The sequence below is a fragment of the Paramormyrops kingsleyae genome, chromosome 19 (assembly GCF_048594095.1).
Source record: "Paramormyrops kingsleyae isolate MSU_618 chromosome 19, PKINGS_0.4, whole genome shotgun sequence".
Taxonomy (NCBI): domain Eukaryota; kingdom Metazoa; phylum Chordata; class Actinopteri; order Osteoglossiformes; family Mormyridae; genus Paramormyrops; species Paramormyrops kingsleyae.
The window spans coordinates 21,061,306-21,077,091 of record NC_132815.1 but is presented as its reverse complement, the minus strand read 5'-3'; the positions used below and the strand labels follow the sequence as shown (position 1 = coordinate 21,077,091).

At 43.4% G+C, this 15,786-nt stretch overlaps 2 protein-coding genes and 1 long non-coding RNA gene across 3 annotated transcripts; 1 reads left to right on the top strand and 2 right to left on the bottom strand.

Moving 5' to 3' along the window:
• Positions 1 to 209: 209 nt before the first annotated feature.
• Positions 210 to 3,032, bottom strand: gjd2b (gap junction protein delta 2b). The gene is made up of 2 exons (XM_023807727.2): positions 2,660 to 3,032; positions 210 to 2,243 (listed from the first exon to the last, which is right to left on the bottom strand). Exons 1-2 carry the CDS (start codon positions 2,728 to 2,730, stop codon positions 1,400 to 1,402), a joined length of 915 nt encoding a protein of 304 aa, XP_023663495.1. The 5' UTR covers positions 2,731 to 3,032; the 3' UTR covers positions 210 to 1,399.
• Positions 3,033 to 5,235: 2,203 nt separating this feature from the next.
• Positions 5,236 to 8,390, bottom strand: actc2 (actin, alpha, cardiac muscle 2). Its single transcript, XM_023807746.2, has 7 exons — positions 8,257 to 8,390; positions 7,629 to 7,773; positions 7,109 to 7,433; positions 6,647 to 6,808; positions 6,265 to 6,456; positions 5,709 to 5,890; positions 5,236 to 5,561 (listed from the first exon to the last, which is right to left on the bottom strand). The coding sequence occupies exons 2-7, from the start codon at positions 7,755 to 7,757 to the stop codon at positions 5,418 to 5,420; spliced, it is 1,134 nt and encodes a 377-aa protein (XP_023663514.1). The 5' UTR covers positions 7,758 to 7,773; positions 8,257 to 8,390; the 3' UTR covers positions 5,236 to 5,417.
• A 5,726-nt stretch (positions 8,391 to 14,116) lies between these two features.
• LOC111841769 (uncharacterized) lies at positions 14,117 to 15,368 on the top strand. The gene is made up of 3 exons (XR_011984051.1): positions 14,117 to 14,356; positions 14,453 to 14,544; positions 15,026 to 15,368. It is a non-coding gene; the product is annotated as an uncharacterized lncRNA (long non-coding RNA).
• The last annotated feature ends 418 nt before the right edge of the window (positions 15,369 to 15,786 follow it).

Below are 15,786 nucleotides of genomic sequence, written 5' to 3'. Positions count from 1 at the left end.
AAAAGACTTGCTTTTCTCCCAAATTATTAAAATCCTTCATTAACAAACATATTCTTCCGACTGAGGCGTTAAGCCTCATATGTTCAAGCATACCTTCGTCAGTACGACATATCATTAACATTCCCTGAGGCAATTCCGCAATTGTCAAAGATATTATATTTACTTGAAGCAGTTTCTTCGCCCGGCAAACATTACACTTCACACAAAACTCGCGTTCATTCCATATTTTTATTTTCTTTTGGGTTCGACTTACAGTGACAGTTTAAACCATTATGTAAAGAAACAGTAGCACCAGAGCAGGTAGACATTGCCCTTTTTCGTTAAATACAAATTAGACTTGTGCTATAATTAATTTAGCTTCGTAACGGTCAGGAACACGTGTATCTCCTTCTTCTGCATAAAAGTATAGTCCTGTGTTATTTTCAAACATCTGCTAAATAAAAATATAAAGATTAATTCGATTCTTTTAAATGACAAGGATTCAAACTGGAAAGGAAGGGCGGCTGCATTTTTCATAATCCAAACATGTAATATAGCTTTCATGATGACGATTATAATATGCGTATATATTTATAAGTATATATCTATGTACATGTATGGCACTTGATTACACAAAACCGGTAAAACACTTTTCACAAATGAAAGCAGTTGCTGCTTTGGTGTGTAATAAATTAAGGAAGTCACAGACGTTAGCGATTGCTGAAAACCCGCCCGACACTGCTTTGCAATGCAACTTTAAAGCAATGAAATGATTACTTACGTTAAGGTCAGTGGTGTGAGTACAGGCAAGTAAAAACATACAATTGAATGCTAATGTATTATATATATATATATATATTTATATATTTAATTTGTAGTCATATTTGATCGATATATTCATATTACATATATATATATATGTATAAATCTGAAGTATCCTCTGTCTTCCAAACACAGCCAGTCAATGTGTTTCATCGCTATGGTGTGAGGTGTCTAAAATCGGTGGAAAACGTTAAAAACACCCAACAACACACATACCGGGTACGTTTGGCTTCGGGTGTTCATTAGTGCAAATTACTTTCACACTTTTGAAACTGTAGATCTAGTGTACAAACGAATAGCTGTGTGAACACGTCCAGGTTATGCTTTTCGTCTAGCACTTTATTTATTTATTTATTCATTTATTTATTTGTTTATTATTATTGTTTTTTTTGTACAAAATATAAACCTTACTAAAAAGTCGCATTAGTGCTTTCTGATAAGTAAGATAAACATACACACAATCCACATTAATAGTTGTTGTCTATAAAAGACAAATAAAAATCCATCCACCCCGCCTAACACAAATGTCAGTGGCAAGCGGAATTTTCACGGTTTAATAATAATCTTTTTATATGCATTGTATCGTCCACTCCGAAGACTACACATAAGCGGAGTCACTGGATTGAGTACGGCCAAAATTGGGCATACTCATGCGGGGCAGGTCTTTATTCCTGATTTCGTAAATGGACTTCCTCCTGGCCTGCACCCCTCTCACCGCCGTTTTGATCTTCCTCCATCCCAAATGGTTTAGTTCTGCTAAATTGAGCACCACGCAAATCCCACTGACCGCAAACATGAAGACCAGAAACACGGTCTTCTCCGTCGGTCTGGAGACATAGCACTCTACATCTTTTATGCAAGGGTATCGATCACACTCGTAAACTGCGGGGACATTAAATCCGTAGAGGAAATATTGACCTACTAAAAACCCAATCTCCAGCGCGTTTCTGAAAACCACTTGGATAATGTAAAATCTTGAAATACCTTCTTGCCGTCTCATTTTTGACTTAGTAGTTCTCAGGGCCGAGCAGGGGATCTCCTTCACTTCCAAACAGTCGGGCTCCGCTTCCTTAGTCGAGTTCTCCGTGTTTTGAAGTACTCCGTTCACAATGGTGTTTTTGATCTTTTTGCTGTCGTCTCGCTTTATCGGATCTTGATCCTTATCCAGCGACAGGAACACGGTCGAGTACCTCCGCTCCTTTTGTTTTGCAGACTGATGCACCGAGTAGGTAATAAAGCAGAGACTCGGGGTGCACACCATTATAATCTGAAACACCCAGTATCTGATATGAGAGATCGGGAATGCCTGATCGTAGCAAGCCTGATTACAGCCCGGTTGCAAGGTATTACAAACGAACATGGTTTGCTCGTCATCATAGACTGTCTCTCCAACTATCGCTACAATCAGAATCCGGAAGATCACCACCACTGTTAATAGGATCCTAAAAGAAAACAAAAACAAAAGGGGGAAATGCAAACAATAAGTATATTTTGCTTTATGTGATTTAAATCAGCGACTGAGTTGAGAGGATAGGGGTTTACAGACGTTGTCAACATTTGATTCATAACCTAACGCTTGTTTGGGAGCTGTCCAGTGCTGAAACACAAAAGCACCATTTTAAATTCGTAACCTACTGTCACAGCTTAATCGCGACGACCATCTTATTAAAAGATGCTCACAAACACATCTATTTTTTTTAATATTTATTTGGGTGTCACCAATACCATGAACATAATATTGGGTAACACTTCAACTGGATATATTGTCATATTGGTAGAGTTCGGTGTCAGTCTGTGCGCAAAATTCTAATACGCGTAACTTTTAATTTTGGCTACTTTTGGCCATTTTTCTCCTTACCTTCCTATCATAGTGGAGTGCTGCTGGACAGCCGCCTCCAGGAGCCTCTCCAGGATGGTCCATTCCCCCATGTCTGTTCATCCGGATGCAAGAGCTCAAAGCAGACTGCGCGAATGCTTATGGAATATGGATCGTTTTTACTTTTTTACTCTCCAGAGGTTGTGTTTTTATCTGGCCGGGGTGCCCGATCACACGCCGGTGCTGCCACCGTTGCCGCCCGTAGTCTTTGGTAACGCTTCACCCGATGATCCAACAACACGCCCGTATGCTTGAGCCCGAAGTGCTGACTGGTTGCTGTATGCATGCAAAACCCTCCTATTTCCGATCTCCGGAATAGGATGAGGGGCGGGGGGGTGCGTGTACCACGTCTCAATACAGGAGGCTGGACTTAATGTCTTGCTAGAGCTAATCCCGCTTTAAGTATCGTCCTTCTGCGTCACAACGCAGACAGGTTGGTGGAGAGCGGCCAAAAAATGCGAGGATTTCTCCTATTCATTATTCTCTGAAAGTACAACGAGCGCCAGATTAATCCTTAATAAAATTATTGCTGATAAGCCCAGAGTATCTGGGGTTGCCTCTAATTTGCAACTCATAAAAAAGGGTTGGGCCGGGCATATATAGTAATGTGTGATTTCCAGATTATAGTCAGCAAGTGAGAGATGAGAGTAACGGTGGCGGTGGGAAGCGAGGACTGCGATCACACACCGAGTAAATTATGCTTTATTCTTCACACAGCTGGATGTTTTGACTTACCTTTTAAAATCTGTACTTGGTTTTGCTTTCGCCGGTGGTTATTCTATTTATGGCAGCGCAGCTCGATTTGTCAGAAAGAGAAACCTAACAGCGATTATGTGACTTCTGGACAGATGCCTTTGCTGCCGGTCCCTTGCTTGGTAGTACGCCTTTGTTTGTCTGGCACGCACCGATAATGCCTTAGATCAAGTTCACTAAGCGAAAGTATAATACCGAACCATAATCGCTTTATACGGTTATTTTCGAGCATTTAAAAATAGACACAGTTAAATAGACAGACCAATGTAATCGACAGAGTTCAATCATAAAAAACTTGGTTGAATTAATGTAATGAAGACGTTGAGGTAAGTTAATCTGATTATAATAATTTCATTGCGTTCTCACCAAAAACATTTTGCATCCAAACTATTTTTTTCAGTCAACTTGGTTAAATATGTATGACCTGATGTTCACCTGATCTAACAAATTCGGACGGTGAAGCAATTAATTTTAAGTTGCTTAGTTAGATGTATTATTAGATTATTGAAACTTTATGGTCTTTTCTTACTGTATAGCGCGTCGTTTATGGTGATGTATGCACGTAACATGTAGGCTGACTAATGTGCAAATCAATAGAGTGAATGAATGAAATCGTGCATGAATGAGTGAATAAATAAAAAAAATCTAAGTTTACAGCCCGAACACTCAGCAGATTTCGCCCATATTAAATGCTTTCTCTTGGAGTTTTTTTGTACATTATAATATACAGTAAAGCAGGGCCAGGTGATATGGTTTCAGTATTTCAAGATTTACTCAAATACAGAATAAATGTAATGCAGTCAGAGTTTCCAGTGTGTGATGGGTCACATAATTTGCTGTTCGTAGATGCTATTTAGTGTTCTTGGTAACTGACAGGGTCCGAGTCATTCTAAAGTTACCTTAACCTGTAAAATTTAGAGAAAATACAGTAAGGGCTATTGCATTAATCAAAATGTCTTTCATTTGGTAGCCATATATAAACTACAAAAACAAATTGTATCATATATATATATAAATATGTTTCTGTGGTCATGTGTTTATATAGCTGTAGTATAGATATACACGCGCTTTAATTGCATTTTAGATCGTACATTTTTAATTTTAAAAAGTACGCTTTAATTCGGTATGCAACTGTTTTTACCATGAAAGCATTTAATCTGCGATTCACACAATGTTCAAGAATTATTTGGTAAAGTTTATTCATGAGTCATTATAATTATTGAATAATATACTTATCGAGTATTGTTTGATGTGTTTAACATTAAATTGTGCTAATTTTTATTCGTATTCCAAACAATTTTCAATACATTTACCAACAATGTCAAACTTACTACATTCTAATATACAAAGTTTTAAATCGAACTGTTTAACGCCTAAAATTATGACAACACTAAATATTTTTGTGTTTCATTCATGACTTTATTCAGGAACCCTTGAATTGTACCCATTTATACAGATGGACAGTATGCTGGAAAAAATCAGATTAAGTTCTTCACTTAAGGGTAGAACGGTATATCCATCTGGCGATGTGACCCATTCATTTCAGGTATCTTTAACCATTATGCCACCTGCTGTCACCCAAGATCATTGCATATCAGATGAACTGAATTATTAGTAATTATCTCCAATCTTTTAATTAAATGAAATATTAAAACAAAATATCATATACATTTCCAGAATGTATGGGCTCCTACACAGTACTCAGAATCCATACTCTCAGATAAGTATGTCAATAAAAGACAGTTCTGTCATATTTAGTACATTGTTGGTTCTTCATTGATGATGAATAATGATAAAACACAGTATTTCTCATGTCCCGTGGCTTGTTTATTTATAAACCAAAAACATATCTACATATAAATTTCATCTGTGTGTAAACAAACTGTACATTCAGGAGACCTGCTGGAACCTTGTCATCTCTGGCATCCCTAAGTGGGTTTGTTGTTGAGGTGATGGATTTCGCAGAGCGTGGTGACACTGGGGCGACTTAGAAGCACTTCCTGTGTACGATAGAAGGACCAGCTTCGTCATACTCCTGCTTGCTGATCCACATCTGCTGGAAGGTGGACAGCGAGGCCAGGATGGAGCCTCCAATCCACACAGAGTACTTGCGCTCTGGAGGGGCAATAATCTGTAGAGGACAAGAGAGAATTCAAAGTGAAGACTTCCATAAATAATGACTGCAATGACACACTATGGCCACTAGGCTGTCTTTACAGTTCCTTCATTGTCTGCTTATCAGTGCATTAGAAAGACAGGCAACGGGAATGAGGGTTACCTTGATCTTCATGGTGCTGGGAGCCAGGGCAGTGATCTCCTTCTGCATGCGGTCAGCAATGCCAGGGTACATGGTGGTGCCGCCGGACAGCACGTTGTTGGCATACAGGTCCTTACGGATGTCGATGTCACACTTCATGATGCTGTTATAGGTGGTCTCGTGAATACCGGCAGATTCCATGCCTGTGACAGGAAACGAAGGACATCAATCAGAATGTGCAGGGACTGGAGGAATAAAGGGAACATCAACCCTTTTAGGATATCAGAGGGCCACACGTGGGGGGAGATAGGGGGGGGGGTTGACAGGTGCTAAAGCCCATGTCACCAAATTCCACTCAGCAGCTGCATAAATTCAAATAAAGGTGATGCCCAAGCTGCTTCTACCCTATAGCATTCATAGCGAAGGCCATTTGCTATAGTCTGGTATGTGGATAATAAAATATTTCCAAGCCTTACAGATCATGTCCTTTGCCCTGATTAGTTCAATGAATTGTATAATCATAAAAATATCGACTTCTGGCGAACCCTTATTTCAGCCAGCCAAGTATCATACCTACCAATAAAGGACGGCTGGAACAGGGTCTCGGGGCAGCGGAAGCGCTCGTTGCCGATGGTGATGACCTGGCCGTCGGGAAGCTCATAGCTCTTCTCCAAGGAGGAGGAGGAGGCGGCCGTCGCCATCTCGTTCTCGAAGTCCAGAGCCACGTAGCAGAGTTTTTCCTTGATGTCTCGTACAATCTCACGCTCGGCTGTTGGGGTAGACTTCTGGCCCTCAGCACTTAGCCCGACACTGGATTTTTGTTTACTTTTATAATTCGTTAATTTGTATAAATATAATCGTAAGATGTATTCCTTTAAAGGCACCTATAGTCTTCTCCATGTGTACAGAGACAAACGGAAAGATTCCGCATAAAAGCGTGAGAATCGTAAGTACTGTACCAGTGGTGACGAAAGAGTAGCCACGCTCTGTGAGGATCTTCATGAGGTAATCTGTCAGGTCCCGACCAGCCAGATCCAGGCGCATGATGGCGTGGGGCAGGGCATAGCCCTCATAGATGGGCACATTGTGGGTCACGCCATCACCAGAGTCCAGAACAATGCCTAAAAGTATGAGTAGGTGAGAGAGCAAGCCGTGTGAAAAGAATTTTCTGGCTAAGATATGCCCGCGTCCATGGAGACCTACATTACTTCCACGATCCCAGCTGGATGCCTCTAAAGTGATTTGGGTCAGGTACTTTGCTCAGGGGTACAAGGGCTTTTCTTTTCAGAAGCAGAAAAAATACATTTCTGTTCACAGTCTAATTCCTTAACCATCATTCCTGTTCCCATGACAACGCGAGTGGAATTTCCCATGTAGGCTGCGATGAGATGAATGTGCAGCAGTCACGTGCGTCATCTCACCTGTGGTACGGCCAGATGCGTAGAGGGACAGCACGGCCTGGATGGCGACATACATGGCGGGCACGTTGAAGGTCTCAAACATGATCTGGGTCATCTTCTCACGGTTGGCTTTGGGGTTGAGTGGGGCCTCTGTCAAAAGGGTAGGGTGCTCCTCAGGAGCCACGCGGAGCTCGTTGTAGAAGGTGTGGTGCCAGATCTTCTCCATGTCGTCCCAGTTGGTGATGATGCCGTGCTCGATGGGGTACTTCAGCGTCAGGATACCCCTCTTGCTCTGAGCCTCGTCCCCTACGTAGGAATCTTTCTGACCCATGCCGACCATGACACCCTGAGAGAGAAGAAGGGGAATCAAAAAGAATTCCAAAAAGCTGATAAACTGAACGGTTGCTTATTATAATAATGGCTAGGTAACCTCACATTTTACATTTGAATCAGTTCTATGTTTAAACGACTGTTATTTACACTATTTATGACACACATTAGCTGCAATGAACCTCTACGTAAAGGATGTACCACGGCGCACCTGGTGACGTGGGCGACCGACGATGGATGGGAACACGGCTCTGGGCGCGTCATCTCCAGCAAAGCCGGCTTTTACCAGGCCAGAGCCGTTGTCGCACACCAGAGCTGTGGTCTCCTCGTCGTCACACATGATGTCTGATGAGGACCTAGTGAAATGACCAAGCACAAGCGTAAGTCTGACAATCAGCAGATACTGCAGAAAATAAACGAGAAGACAAAAAAAAAAACAGAATTATACTGTAGCTATTCGCAAAACTACTTGTTTTTGTTAATCACGTTGTAAAGCGGCAAACGGTTAAAACCGTTTCTAAGCATTTCGCTAGGAAAATCGTTCCGATGGCACGCAATTTCTACTCGGTGTCTTGAGAAACATAAAAATATTATAGTTAATCTAGAACGTTTAATACAACGCAAAACAACACTTTAAAACGATAATTTAAATTCATTTAAACGTTTCTTTTAAAGTTCTTCGGCGGGATTATTGCAATTACTCATGAAAGACTGGTAGAAAATATCCAGTTGTGCGTCTTGAAAACGATGAAAGTATGAGTGCTTCAAAAGATTAATAATAATAACTAAAAAGTTTTCTTAGCGGTGGGTTACTACGTCAGCTGTACTCCCGTACTCACCAGATCAGCACCTAGATCCGGATCTTGAGTAAACGGCGGTGCGGCGCTAAGGGCGAGCGCCAATTTATAGCGCTAGTAGCGGCACTACGGGCCTTATCTCCTTATTTGGTCACCCTGCACGCCATCGGGAGCTGCGCGCCCATTAATGGAAGGAAGACCAGCCGCAGGCTTCAAGGACCGTAGTCCATGTATGGAAGGGCAGGAGTTCAACATGTTAAGAACAGGGCTACATACAAATAAACAAACAAACAATTAAATCTAAATCGGTGTAATAGTTGTGTACTCACTCGATCCTGATTTATAGCACCATTTGGCACGGTTCCCTTGTTCCACCTAACTTCAAAACCAGAAGGCAATACGTAATCCAGTAGAAAATCCGGAGGAAAATTTCTTTGGTGACACCTCTGACTCTTTTAGCATTTTTGCCTCTTTCGTTAAGCAGCATTAGAGTTATCCTCTCATGTAATAATGGGCAATCCAATTCTTTTGAGACCCAATCCAGAAATAGATTTGAACTTTGGCACGGGCGGATTGCTCGGTATGGTATTGTGCGTAATGCTTCTGTCTGTATTATATACTCAACCGAAGCTCCGAAAAGTTAGTAATTATTTTAATGCAGTTTAAAAATTATTTTATTGCATCTTATTATTTGTTGACTGGTGTCAAACTGTTTTCTTTCGGGTGATACTGGCATAATAGAATTAAAACATGTATTACAAGTAATGGACATTTATGGTTTCAGAATGGGAATTAGCTCTGGAAAGATGGATTTTACTTGGGTAATTGGGTATTGGCTTAGAGAAACCACTTATACTTGTGTGCCATCAAAACAAACTTTTGGATCAATGCATTTATATATTTACACATTTTGAAGCACAAAACCACAGTTCATTGTAAATAAAGGGCTATGGTACCTGGAATCCAGTGAAAGCTAATTTAATTAACAGCTCAGATTTGCTGCTTGATTAATCTATATGCTATTCTTGTCAGCCGTTATTATTATTTTTTTAAATTTTACATTTATTTTTTGTTTATGGCACCTTCCAGTCTACATATATCAGTTATTTTTTCATTACTTAATAGCCGATATATTTGCTCAAAGAATGCATGCATGAAATATTATGCAAGAAGTATATCCTGGACAGTGTGTAATACCAGGACATAAAATAGTGGAAGGAATATAAAATTATTTTTCATTTAAATGAGTTCGTTGCTTTACTCTGCTTAGGATACCCTCCGATTCGCTGGTGCTCTCTAGTTATGACATCTGATACTTTGGCCTTTGAGGATGACGACGGCAAACATGACTGAGGCCGCGGTGAGCAGCCAGGAAGGAGGGCTCTTTATATAGCGCCTTTATCCCCGCGGGATCAAAGCCCCAAAATGACAATGGGGGCCTAACAGGCGCCCTCCTGTGAACGTGCCAGTTTGGCGTGTGAATTTAATACTGGTAGCAAGATATCTGAAAACAGAACGGAAAGTAGGAGCCGGTGGGTTTTTATAATGTCCATACCGTGTTTGTCTGTGTGAAGTGTGGTTCTGCGCTGCAGCTCGAGCACCTGAAAGGCAGCTGCTCTGACATCTACATGTGATTTCACCATAAATACAGACTGAAGTCCTGCGTCAGCTTCTGTCTACTGTTTTTAGGGTCTACTATGGAATAAGCCCCGATTACAGCACCTAAAAATGCTGATATGTTTGTCATTTTACCTCACCTAGTGCGCATCTGTGTCAAATGCATATTTTCATGATATTTTTGGCCATAGAGCCATTTGCGTGTTTTGGATCATGCAGTTCCCCTATTTTTTGGCATGGAATATAGATGAAATATCACTGGCCAATACTGAACGTACTGAGGATTAATAAAATAACCAGCTTCTTAAAACCATGCCATGGTGTGGCACGTGTTCAGGACCACCTGTTCCCACTCGATCAGGCCCTGAGATGTTTTCCTTTGAAAGATTCCTCCAAGATAGCCAAGAAAAACAGCTGACGGATGCCGGCTGACCTTTGACCTCATAATGGCCACCCATATGGCTTTCCGAAACCCGCAGATGGGAGATATGCATGTCTCACAGAGAGTACTGGTCGTCGTCTTTAATAATGTGGTTACGCAGATTGGATGGGGTAAGGGAACGGTCGTGGTTATACTGCTTACACAGCCCCCCTGCCAATTGCAGGGACGACTCCTCTCATGACAGGCATGGGGGGGGGGGGGGGGGGTGGATTGAAGACGTGAAGAGGGTGGTAAACCTCAACAGAAGGATGCGGCAGACCAGTGAAATAAATAGGTCATACCTTCTGATGGGAAAGAGGAGGGGGCGGAGGAGGGGCAGCGCCTCACACCATACTGGCCGGTCTCACACGTGTCTGCGGCCCCCTGTTTTAACAGCTGACGCCCCGAGATGCCTCTTTAACCCCTTCCGGGCCTCCCTATAGATTGCCGTGGCCCACTCCGGCGTCACCTGCTGGCCATATTAGGAACCATCTGCTCCCGCAATGCCGGGGGCGGCGGTGGGTGCCTCACCTCCTTTTCCTGGCAGGGATCATGGACCCTCACGTGTCCAATCAGGTGTTAGTGTTTTGTACGTATCGCGGGGCGCGCAGCGACTGAGAAAGGGAAATGATCGGGCAAGGTCACCAGGTCCGTGGCGTCCGGTATCATAGGGTGACAAAAGAGAACCCTGGGTGACGTATATGGGAGCAGGACCACCGCAGAGTGTATGAGAGTGAAATTAAATATCAGTGTGCGATTAATTGGATATCCTCTCTCTTAGTCTCCCGCGCCGAAGCCCAGGATGGGGCCTGCCTCTTTCCATCCCCAGCATCACAGCCAAATGAAATATTTATACACATCACTCGTCCTCATTACATCACTACTGTGGGGGGAAGGGTGGGGGGGCAATATTGGCACATCGTGCTTGCCCCTAGGACATCTGGGTACAGATTTGGGTCTAGTTTAAAGAAATCAAACTAGAACTCATTGAAGTTACAAATACAAATATTGCACTTGATGATTTGGGACCAAATCTTAAAGTATTCTGGGAAGATCAGGACCCAGTATTTAAAACCACCCCTTGTCAATCAATAAAAGAGTCTGGAAAATGAGGTTAAGCACAGCTTGGAAATCAAAAAATGTAATATTTATGAAGTCATACATAAATAGCTTAATCTTTGAACGAGTGGCTGCCCCAGCGACAGTATACGCTCGGAGATCCGCTTTGGGAAAATCTCGCTTAGGTACTTCCCAGTCCTCCGATGTGGAATATTTTATGTGGCGCATGATGAATGGCTATTAAGCCCTTCTGAGTTGCGACCGGCCACAGGAGGTACTGCTGATTTAGCAGAGAAATATGAGAAGTCAAATGAGGCTTTATAGGGAAGGCTAAAAACATGGCGTGGATTTGCATCTCTCTTTCACTGTTTTCTTTGTGTGTTTTGGGCCGGAGAAGAGGGGATGTTCTCCTGAGATGGACTCTAACCGGATCACTGCATGTGACGGCCATATGGCGGGTGGCACCATCGCTCCCACCTGCCCAGCTATGGGCCAGATACTCGCCTCACTGCTGCAGAGATCAATCTCAGCTCTTAAACACGTTCTTCTTGAAAAATAAGGAGATTCAGGAGGGAGACAGCTCAATGACGATAATTTACGAGTTCGGGCTGCCTTACTGATTGATAGTCCTTTGTCACATTTGAATGAAGAAAACTCGATTGTGTAAAATCACAATCATTTATATTTCATTCTTATAGTTTGCTGCTACTTCTACTGAGAGATATTTCTATGCCATGTTTTCCAAGCAGAAGACAATCAGCTTTCGCAATGACACAGCAGGATAAATTGTGTTGCAGGTACATTTTTTTTCCTCCTGACCATGAAATAAAAAGAACGATACAGACTCTTTTAGCCTCCTAAAGTTGGCTGTGTCTGGACAGATGTCTGATACAAAATGGAGAAGGTCATAGGAAATGGGTCTTGATGTATGTAGTAATGATTTTAATAAATGGATAAGGATTCATCTGAATAGGAACCTCTATGTGGTCCTTATTTCCAGCTTGTGTTTTTCTCCGAAAAACGCTTCAGCGGGAAGCCGACCAGCAGGCTCCCTGCACGCCATTAGCCCACCCTGATTACACCGTGGAGCTCCTCCGGAGGAGGCGAGATGAGGTGGGGAAAGGGCCTATGAGGAGGCCGAGCCGGAGGACACAGACCGCAAGGTTGGGGCGGATGAACCGTCTCACATCCCCACCTCTCTGGACCACCCAGGATATAGGGACACCAGAGGAAGGAGAGTCACTCACACAATATGGAGAATCTTGCAAGTTGAACCTCAGTGTCTGTGTGTGTGTGTGTGGGGGGGGGGTATCATTCACACCTCAGCTAAGTGACAAACCCAGCAGCTGAAGCCGCAGTACTCAGAGGGACAGGGGAGGACCCCCTCTATGAAACGATCCCTGCATTTCAGACCATGACAAAACCCACAGTTGCATCACTGGCCTTGGATGTTAACCAGAAGCATCCTGATTGGTGACCCCCACGATGCCGCAGTTCCACTCGACTGCACCGCTGCGCATATAGCATATAGCAATAAAGCTGCTATAGTGCTTTTAGCATTTTCAGTGCAACGCCGGGGAGAGAAATGCGATTGAAAACAAGTTAAAGTTTAAGCAGGGGCCCAGGTGAACCGCTCAATTGCAGAATAAAGACGTTCCAGGAGCTTTCCTGCAGCTACAGAATGACTGATTCAGCAACAAACTAGATAGAAATCTACAGAACAATGAAACAGATCAATATACCAGAGCCGGGGTCACGCTGGACAACTTAAAGATACAGGAAAGCAATTGAGTCTGTAGCAGCTAATGGGATCCCAGTCAAAATCTATGCCCAATTTAGCCCCCGCGCCAGAAATCTCTGATACTCCCACGAGAGATCGAGCCGGTGACTAATGGCAGTGAGGGAGGTGGGAGGCCGATTCCAGCTCTGAGGAGGAACTAGGCCAGCGGGGGGGGGGGGGGGGGGGGGGGGACCAGCAGTCCGGTGGCGGAGGAGTGCAGTGAGCGGTGCACGCAGGAGAGCATGGAGGAGCACACAGAGGAGCAGAGAGTACCAGTCCAACAGGTCACTGGTAAATGTTTAATCTGTTTAATCCAGCCGAGTGGCAGAGAAGCTCATCTATTAGCAGCCTGCGCCTGTCCAGCCTCCATTACTCCAGACTCAAGGAGATGTCTGCAATAAACAAGGTGACTGACCCATACAGACTGAGGGTAACCCAGAATACAAAATACAGCCTAAATTATTCAAATTATAGTGCGAATATAAAATTTATGGAACGAGGGTAATATGTTTGTCCAAAAGTAATATTATTAAACCATGAAATATTTGTTGTTAGTGATAAATGACACACTTATAGAAAACTTGTAATTATATGCAGTTTATTGTGGAAAGAGTGAATAAAATTCAGGCTTCCACAGTGGACACAAATGGGTGACCATCTGAAAGTCCGTCAAACATGATGAGACATAATCACCTCACTACATTATATGTGTGTGGTCATGTATACAATACATTGTGGGGACATTTGATCCCCATAATGTGATAAAAAACCTGTTATTTTGACTTATTTGACTTAAACCTGTTACTTCGACTGATATTTTTTCTGTCCCCAAAAGGATAGCCTAAATTTTATAAAAACTTTGTGAATGCAATCATGAAACTAAAAATGTCCTGCATTTCGTTTGGTTTCTTGTGGTTAAGGTTAGGGATGGGTAGGGGTTAATGGGGTCATTGTTGACATTAGGGTTATGCCCATAGAAATGAATGGGTGGTCCCCAAGATATGAATATAAACGTATCTGTGTGTGTGCGTGTGTGTGTGTGTGCGTGTGCGTGTGTGCGCTTAGCCTAGCACACTCACTTCACGTGTTTGGCTGTCCAGTCAGGCCAGTGGACGGTACCCCAGACACGGATAGGACCATCATAATAGGATCATTTATGGACAGAGGGGCCTGAGGCTTGGGGTGGTTCCCACCCCCACCAGGCATGAAGCCCAGCAGACGGCATCACCCGCTCCTGTCTAAGGGGCTTCTCCCTTGCCAGGACGGTAAACACCCGCGACACCAAAGTGCAGCCGGCAGAACTAATGATTCTGCCAGCAAGCTCATTAGACTTAATGGCCGAGCGTATCGTATGTGCACAGCGAGAGACGTCACAGCGGAGGACGGCGAGTGGAGCGTAAACAATGATGTGGGGCGGAAAACAAGAGCCTCTCTGAGACAGACCAGGGCTGAGGTGACTATTAGAGATGTTCCTAATCTACCTAGGGACCAAGTCTCTCTTCTGAGATGGAATTGTCACATGTCTCATGAACGATCGTTACAGTGGCCTTAACACCCATCCACATATGCAGGCACACGTCCCGAAAACATGATACTGGAACTTCCTAGGGCAGGTCAAGCCCAGGAAAACTTTTGCATTGTGAGAAGAGGCCACAGTGCCGGGAAGAATGTGTTTAGTTTAGAAAACCACAAATGAATGTTTAATGAATGAATTAGAAAGTAAAATGTTAAGCTCCTTTTGGCAAATCTTGACACCTCAGGCATCTGCCTTATTCTAAATGGAGTATTAAAATTTGATCAGACACACAATGGAGTAGCATCCCATGCACACAGACACACAGACACACACAGGTACACACACACACACACACATTAATTTGTGTTTCTTTTGAACAGTACTTCCTTTTTGTAAAAGTCTTACGGTTTCATTATAGGGTGGGAGAAGAGACCGTCTGAAAGTGCCACGCCCTGTCCCTGCAGGAATGGCGACGGTGGAGGTGTCCTCACAGAAACGCTCTCTATCTGTCAGTATCTGTCCCTGCACACACCAACACACTGCCATTAGTTATTTATACATGAAATATATTACACTGTGAAAATGATAAATTGCACAATAAGCTGAGTCTCGGTGATAAATTCATCCGCCGCTGACAGAGCCTTATGAGGCCTCGTTCCTGTTTACTCTCCGCTACATGCTGATTCTGTGACTGAGAGTACGACACTTACAGGAAAGTGGCAGGTGGTAGCCATGCATGAATCCCAAGGGCCGGATCTGCTTCATCCAGGAGTCAGGATCTTTGGGGGGGGGTGGGGGGGTGGCCTGGATTAGCCCTCGGTGACTGCGAAGGCGATGCCAGTACAGGTCCACAGAGGAGTAGGGGAGCAGGAGGAGGCCGCGAATGACGAGGGGACGCCTAAGAATGACAACAAGCATGGAGAAAAACGAGACGCTTCCCCTCACCTTCCCACAGTTCAGGTTATTCTGGATACCCACCTCTAACCTTATACTAACCAATGTCTTAATAGCATTTTTATTAAAGCCTGGACTTGCCATATACATAGATGAACGGTGGTCATAGAGTATGTCATGTTAATCTACTACACACAGATATCAACAGTGATGAGTGCCGGATGAGCTCCTTAGACAAAGGCCACCCTTTGACAGTGTCATTTCTGCAGGATCTCCAGGCACACG